At 42.7% G+C, this 8,499-nt stretch overlaps 1 protein-coding gene across 1 annotated transcript; it reads left to right on the top strand.

The window, feature by feature from the left end:
* The first annotated feature begins 3,584 nt into the window (after positions 1 to 3,584).
* ptges (prostaglandin E synthase) lies at positions 3,585 to 7,212 on the top strand. Its single transcript, XM_069168941.1, has 3 exons — positions 3,585 to 4,584; positions 4,732 to 4,814; positions 6,125 to 7,212. The coding sequence occupies exons 1-3, from the start codon at positions 4,468 to 4,470 to the stop codon at positions 6,372 to 6,374; spliced, it is 450 nt and encodes a 149-aa protein (XP_069025042.1). The 5' UTR covers positions 3,585 to 4,467; the 3' UTR covers positions 6,375 to 7,212.
* Positions 7,213 to 8,499: the final 1,287 nt, after the last annotated feature.

Raw genomic sequence — 8,499 nt, 5'->3', positions numbered from 1 at the left:
CAAAAGGGAGTTAAGATGATATATAATCAATCCTTGAATGTATTTTTAACTTGTTTTCTGCTGAAAAAAAAAAAGGATCAGAGAGAGAGAGAGAGAGAGAGAAAAATGGTTCATCTGTTTCAATCTGAGAAAAAGACCAACTGTTACGTGAGGAAATGTGATGTCATCCCAAAATGCCATACGTATGCTGAGCTGTGATCGAGCCCAGACAGACGGAGGCAGACGGGGAGGGAAACACACCGGGCTGCTGCTGAGACGAGACGCTGCACATACGACTGAGCATTCGTGCAGACGGGCGAGCCGACAGGAGAGCTGCAGGTAGGAGCCAAAAACAAAACTGTTTTAGAGCACTGATTTCTGTATATCTATATATAAACACACACACACACACACACACACACACACACACACAAACATGCAGCTGCAGCATCCATCCGCATCGCATCCTCACTGGCGTGTTTTCTGCACTGCCTGTGTGTCTCAGCGTGAACACACACACACACAGCTTTGACAGGGCTCTTGATCGCTGACATGAAGGTTACATTGACGCCGAGATACTACAGCAGGTACAGGATGCGCGTCACGAGACAACCGGACGTACTGATGAACGATTAAATGTCTTATTGGAGTAGCTGTCCGGACAACCGAACATTCAATCCACGACACAGCGACAGATCAGGACGGCAGGAGAGTCTCGTGGCTTGCCTTTAAGAGGATCCTCCCGGCTGTGCCCACCACTCACCGGGACGACGGGACGGGTGTGGCACGTAGCGGCCGACCACACTCGTCCCCACCATTCAAGTCATCGCCACACCTGCTGGTGGCTCTCTGTGCACCAGCCGCCGGCTCTGGAAGATGAAGGTCAGACAGCAGATTTGGGAGGGCAGGTCGGGATCTGCATGAATCAAGAGGAAAAAAAAAACAAAAACGAGCCGTCATGCGTGGAAATATCTGTGACAATATGAGAGGAGCTTCTTTCTCCTCGAGGATGAAAATCAGAGTCTGCTGTGGCTCTGACTGTTTTTAATAATGTTGCGTCAGAGCAGGCACCTGGTATTTGTGGGTTTTCATCACAGTGGGATGTTATTCAAAGATGACTCTTGCGAAAGTGATCTCCCTTGTTTACTCCTACATTTGTAATATTCCAGATTATGAACACTCGAGTGGTTCCCCCCCCGTTTCACCTCGCTGGTTACCGGTTTGCAGCTGCGCTCACAGCACTCCTAATAATCCTAATAATCTGCGTTTGTAATTTAGCGAAAAGTTAAAGCGGTTGTTCTTAGACTCATAGAGCAACAACAGCTGATTCAAAGCTCTCACTTTATCTGTAAGTTTTTGATTTGAAACTTTTTTACTGATTTTTTTTTTTAAGCTCTTTATTGGCTTGTACCAGCCTGCTTGTTTTACATGTTACATTTTACATTTACATGTCACCCTTCAGGTCATCTGGCATGAGTCTTTTAGGTGTTTCATAGTGGTGGACAAAAAAAAACAAAAAAAATCTTCTGAAAGCAGCTGAAAATATCTTACAAGCCTGCATGGCTTTTCATTTTAATGTCCTGTCGCCTTGATTTATTTGATCCTTCAATTTTGTTTTATTGTATTGATGTTTTAAAATGTTGTGGTCCCTCTTAACTATTTTATTTATCGTCTTTTTAATCTATGTCATTGGTTTTATGTTCATTTGTATTACCTATTTGCGTTGCATTCTCAAATAGTTTTACTGTTTATAGTTGTATGATTATCACATAAAGTTTGATTAATTTATTTATACAGCGGTAAACAAGGGAACAATGTTTTGTCCTCTAACTCGCCTTTTAAAAGTGAACATTTACTGAATATATAGCATTCTGCTGCTGACTAACCTCCTCTCTTATTTCTGCGTGCAGGCATTTATAATATCTTCAGTGGCAGCTCTGCTCCATCAAGCGGAGGAGAAGTTCACCAACTTCAGCAAGTAGCCCACATATGAACGCTCTGGTATGAGCAGGCCCTGCGGTCGTTTAAAGGCCAAACCAAAGTGCTGCGCACTGTCAGAGGAGCTGTTTCTTCAGAGAGAAGAGCCCCACTGGACGGACTGCTGCTGCACTCCGATTCAACTCCTCTATTTGTGAACTCTTTTGTGGTTTTGTTGCAAAAGCGACCCCTGTAAATATTTACATGCCGCGTCTGGCAGCTGAGAGAGACGGAGAACCAACCGAGAGAGATCGTGCCTTGACTCTTTGCTTCGCGGTTACCCTGCAGGCAAAGCTGGATGTGACACCGATGTGGGTTTTTTTTTTTTTTGATCGCTGAAAACAAATAATTTGAGGAGTGGTTGCACGTCTTCTTTCGGGGGAAACTTTGTGCCGCACCGCCCTTTCCCTGCTTGTAAATTGCTTTTCTGCCTTTTAAGGAAACGAATCTCGTACACATCTAAGGAAACTCTTTCTCACGGGCATTTGCACTCACTCAGTTTTACGCTCCGTCGTCAGACTGTAAAACTCCGGTTTCCCCTTCAGAACACATAAATAGAATAAATACGTTCACATATATTTAATAATCTTACATTTATTTTACATTGCTCATCCTTTGTTTATAATAATAGTGACATTAGTCTACGAGTATGAAAAAGAAAACACACAGTGTCCTTATGAAATAGGATAAATTGAGTGCAGCCAAGACAGAATAAAAATATATAAAATCTAAAAAGAAATGACTGAATAAAAGAATACAAGATGATTAAAATCCATTTTATGAAAATTCATCTTTAAAGAATCTCAATATTTGTTTTGCTATGTTGGTAGTTTTTCTTATATTCTGCCTGTAAATATATAAAATACGTGTCGCGGTGTATAAAACAGCAATAGTTATTAAGAGTTATAACATGCAAATACAAAATTCACTCCCTATTGCAGTATAAACATATTGGACCTCAGTCAAAGGTGTATCCTACTTCCTGTCCTCACCCGCCACACATGCGGGCGAATGAGTAAGGACGAGTGCGCGTGCTGACACGTAGGTTAGTCTGTGGCGTACCTGTCGTCTACCTGTCGAATCTGTTGGCACGCACCATGGGCTGCGCCATGTGTTCGCAGCTGGTTGACATGTGGACCGTGAGGGTGAGCGGGACCGGCCGCCGGGCCGTGGAGCTCACCGCCTACCCCGGCACGCTGCGGGGAGGCTACCACCGAGTCACGGGCCTCCACTACATGTCGTCCTTCTCCGACGCCGAGGACTGCTGCGACGACACCAGCTCGGGCAGCTCGCTCACGCTGGACTGGCTGGCACAAGGGGCGGACGGCTGACGGGGGCGTTACCATACAAACATGTGAATAAATATGATGAAATAACACCGGACCGCGTGGTGTGTTTGCGAAAAAAAAAAAAAAAAAAAAAACCATTCGGTGATGTTTAGCGTTTTTGTTGGAAGTCGTGTCCTTTTTTTATTAGAAAGTATTCCGACATTTAAGCCTCCCGAACAGCCGGAGACATTGGATTTTCTCGTTCTTGTGATCGCGTTATTTCGGCAACATCTTGAGGGAATTTTCTTCGAATTTGGCTCAAACGTTCACTGTTAACAAGGATGATTCGATTTAGGGGGGGGGGGGGGTCAAAGGTCAAGGGGACTGTGATCTCATGTCTGTCCCATCCTTCTCATTTATCTTTTTTCTTTTAATTTGGCCCATATTTTTATTTGGTGCCAAGGATAAACTGATTAGAGTTTGGTGGTCAAAGGTCAAAGGTCAAGGTGACGGTGATCTCCCATCTGTTCCATCCGGATTATGATGGAAAACGTTTCTTATTTCAGCAAACAACCTCGCGGACCCCCCCCCCCCCTAAATGAAGTATGATCACCACAGTACACAAAAGACATGTCGGCAGCAGAGGTCAAACAGTCTGATTTGAGCCTCCGTTTCATCCTTCAGTGTCTCTTTTCGGATGTCTCGTGTCTCATTGCGATGATTTGATTTTTAATTTTAAACCAGAAAACAGTTACTTCATAAAAAAAATTAAAAAAAAATGTTCTCTAATTCACGAGTTCCAAAAGAATCCTCATGAATCCACCTTCCAGTTCACTTTTATTTTTTATTTTTTTGTATTTATTCATACATAAGTTACACTTTGAGTGGCTTCTTTTTTTTCTTTTTTTACTTGTTACACATATTTCCACATATTTACTTCTATCTAAACAAAATTGTCCTCCAGCTCTGCGCGTCACAATTTTGCCTCGGGGTACGTTTTTTTTTTTGTTTGTTTTTAAACTTGCAAAAGGTTTGTCACTCATTAGTGGGAAACGGAAAAATCCTTGAGTGCAACACATTTCCATCGCTCAACCTGTCATCTCCATCTTTGGGAGTGGGTGGAGCAGACGATACAAAAGCACTTCCACTCCGGGACTCCACTCCAGCAGCGTTAAAGCACGCACCGAGCCGCGGTCCCGTCTTCTCCTTTTTGTTTTTCTTACTTTGTATTATCAAACCAACGATGGCGGTCATGATTAGAAACGAAGTTTTCTCCTGCTTTGTTTTCTACGGCGTGCTCCTGGTGATCAAAATGTACATCATAGCGATCATAACGGGGCAAGTGAGGCTGCGTAAAAAGGTGAGTGACTCACACGATGTTTTTTTGTTGTTGTTGTTGTTGTTGTTTTTTTTAAAGCGGAAAAGGCATCTTTAATTTAATACCAGCACTGGATTTATTTACTTTCACTGATGCAAACTTCTTCTTTTTTTTTTCCTACCCTGAAAGGCTTTCACTAACCCCGAGGACGCGCTGAGACATGGAGGTGTGGAGTTTTACAGAGCGGATCCATACGTGGAAAGATGCCGTCGGTGAGTGGGCAAGTTTCAACTGTCACGACGTGTTTTTACGAATATAATTTTAAAAAAAACAACAAAAAAAATGCGCCTGAAGAAAAAGTGCACGGCTGCCCAGCTGGGAAAAGACCCAAGAATATTTGATTAATTGTTGTTTTTTTTTGTTTGTTTGTTTTTTTTAAACGGATGCATTCATGTCTAAGCTGTATTTTATTAGTACTTTTTTTTTTGAGTATAACTAGTATAACTAAATATTTAGTCTCCATGGTGACCTCACTTTTGGTGTAATAGAAGCAAAAAGTGACATTAAATGAAAAATATGAAGCATACATCCGGCCGCTGACAGCTTCATAATATCTCTACATTATTGCACTGCAGTTTTTTTTGTGTTTTTTTTACAGTAAGATGATGAACTAATTAGGAATAATTAGTCGTAGCTTATACCGAAAGTGTGAGTGAATTGGTTTTATTGGAGCTTTTTGTGGCTCCTTCTGCAGATTTTTATTTTTTTTTTATTTTATTTTTTTTTTTTTTGCAGACCTTCTGCAAAAGAACAAGAATCTGCAACTAAGAAATTAAAACGCACAGATCGTGTTTATCCGAAGTGGAATTTTTTTTTTTCCATTGAAATTGAAGTCGTCTGTTAAGTGTTTTCCTCCATTGATTTTGCCAGCCTGCAGGAGATGTGCCTGACTGCTTTGTTTTGACTTGTCAAGGAAATGATCTGTGACAGGAGCCAGAGCACACGTTCCTCTGCCAGTATAAAAAAACAAACAAAAACCCCCCCAAAACATCTGTCTGTTGTGAAATAATCAGGAACTTGCGAGAAACAACTTTGCAATGGGAGAAAGTCCTGGTATATTGAAAAAAACAACAAAAAAACAACATCTGGCTGGGCAATTCATATGAATTACAACAACATGTGCAAATAGTCTGCGAGCCCAGTCGCCGCTTTAAAACGGCTAGAATGGCAGGTTTCCCAGAATGACGTTGATAAAAGATTGCGAAGCTGATTAGTGAGCCGGCTGGCAGAAAGGGGAAAGTTACAGACTTCCTCTGTGGTATGATGCATGAGATGAGATGAGATGAGCCAGAGATTGCAGAGTCCACAGTGTTACCTCAGCGAGGACTTTCAGTCGGAGGAAACGACAATTCACAATTTTGAGTCACAGACACGACCGGGAATCACTTTTAATCATCACTTTCCCTGCAACGCAGAAAACTGAGTCACTAAATTACAGTCAATTGAAGACAGACGTGTATTTCGGCATTCACGGGTTGACTCTTTCTTCTTTTTTTTTCACACCCCCACCCCCTCCATGTAGAGCTCACCTCAACGACCTGGAGAACATCCTGCCCTTCCTCTTCATCGGCGCCATCTACTCCCTGACTGGACCGTCGCTGCCCACGGCCCGCCTCCACTTCCTGGTCTTCTTCTTGGGCCGGATACTGCACACCGTCGCCTACCTGTTGGAGCTGCGGGCGCCGACCCGCTCCCTGGCCTACACTGTGGCACAGATACCTTGCGTTTCCATGGCCGTGCAAATCCTCATGGCCGTCGCGGCGTACGCCTAGGCGTCCCGGGGAACTGAGGGACTGAGCTTAGGGGGTGGTGTTTTGGTCTAAAGATGGCTGTGATTTATCAGAGAAAGAAGGAGGAGGCCTCTTAGAGGGGTGGGGTGGTTGGGGGGGCCTCCTGGAAAAGACGGGAATGTCAAAGGGTGTGCAATACCAGGTGTTTGATTTCACCAGTGCTACGATTCTGTCAGTATTTCTATTGATCTATTTACAAAGCTGAAATGTGACCAGGTCTTAAAAAGATATTTGAAGTTGACGTCATATACTGTATTGTGTATTTAACATGCAAATGAAGGTTGTTGGACTCTAAAACTCACTGACGGACAGTTGTAGACGTTTAGCATTAACTCACTGTGGAATATTTTCCAGCACTGCACAGTACGTCGACCTCTGACCCACTTTTTGTGTGTGTGTGTGTGTGTGTGTGTTTACATACAACACAGACCATCAGTGTGTTTTTTATTTGTGTGTCCTCATTCATGTGTTTCCTGTATGGATAAATCAAATGTTAACACAACAGATGGAGCTGCTGTGTTAACATTTGTTCAGGTACAAATGTTCAACAAAAGCGTAATAGTGGATCCTGGCGATGATGACCGATGAGGCGGTGAATGTTTTAATACCGTCTGCAGTGAGAAACAACCTCCGTAGCACGATCTTCTCATATTGTAATTTCATCTGTGAAAACGTATTTTGAGGCTGTTTTTTTTTTTTTTTTTAAAGGTTTCTAATGATAATTTATTCATCAACTTAATGTATATAGTTGTGGTTTTTTTTTTAACTCACGGATATTTTTTTTTGTTTTCTTTTGTAGGCAATAAAAACAATTCACAACCAAGAAGGCGCAACATTGAATTGAATACGAGTTCACATGTAGATTTCATGCTCTTTTGCGTTGTGTATGCCCGGTGCTGCTGCAGAGACGGTGTGTTCTGCGGTTGAGGGGAGGGGACAGGACGGGGGGGGGGGAGGGGGGGGGGCCGGGGGGCCGGGGGGCCCCACTTTGTGGGAGTGAGATGAACCAGAAGTCCGCGGCAGAGTTCCAGCATTCCTCCACCTGTTATGTAAGACCTTTGGCTTGTGCTGCGTTCGCTTGTCCTACCCCCGAGGGGGGGAGGGAGAGGGAGGGGGGAACACTGGGAAGCCGAATAGACGCATTTTTACAGTGTGCAGGCAGTACAGTGCTCAGTCAAGCATTCAAAGAAACGGAACATAAATTACAGTATTCGTGGCTGCAGGACGTCGTCTTCGTTTGAAGCAACGTTTCTTTTTTTTCCTAGTTGTAAAAAAAAAAAAGAAGAAAAAAAAAAAAGATATAATCCCAGTAATACCATTTCCAGTGATTTTCCCAATGAGCGATGATGATTAATCTTGAATATACAGAGCTGCAGTGTTTCGTGATTGCAGAGGTCTTTTTTTTTTTTTCTTCTTTTTCAATATACAAAAGAAATACAACAATCCGTGACAAGGTGGGAGTGTTGGGAAAATCCTTTGCTTTTACTGAATGAGCTTCAACAATACATATAATCTGGGTGAAACACAACACTGCAATGCAAAGGACAGGGGTGTGTCTATCCTGCGTTATGCGTCATCTCTGAGGTCGTCTAAACGTGCCTTTGCCTCCAGGGGTAAAAGGAAATAAGGCTCATGGCCTCCTTCTTATACCGCTGACACACCATAAAAAAAAAAAAAAAAAGTTATTTTTTTGTACCTTTTCATGAGTGTTTTTCCCTTTTTTTTTTTTTTTTTTTTAAAAGATAATATGAGTTGAAAACTCGTACAAAAGCTTTGTTTTGGTTGGCCCCGGCTGCTCCCCGTTTATGTTGGACTGCCTGGTCTATTGTTCAGGGGTTGGAGGCTCATGTCAGGGAGAGACAGAGAGGGCAGCATTTAACTTCAGTCAGCAAGAAACTGGACATAAATCTTTGGTTTAGTGATTTAATATGAATATATATACCTCCATCTTGTGGCCAAAAAAAAGCACTAAACAGTCAAGTTTTTCCAGATTTCACTCTCTTGAGATCAAATTGTGAGGCCTCCTCCCCGTGTAATCCCACTTGAGCTGTTCATTGGCCAAATGGCAGCACAGGTGATTGTTAGTTACACTGTGGCTTTGTTTTTG

The sequence above is a fragment of the Embiotoca jacksoni genome, unplaced genomic scaffold (assembly GCF_022577435.1).
Source record: "Embiotoca jacksoni isolate LCO1_2020_lvr unplaced genomic scaffold, fEmbJac1.0.p SCAF_10, whole genome shotgun sequence".
Lineage (NCBI taxonomy): Eukaryota > Metazoa > Chordata > Actinopteri > Embiotocidae > Embiotoca > Embiotoca jacksoni.
This window is presented reverse-complemented; position numbering and strand designations above follow the sequence as displayed.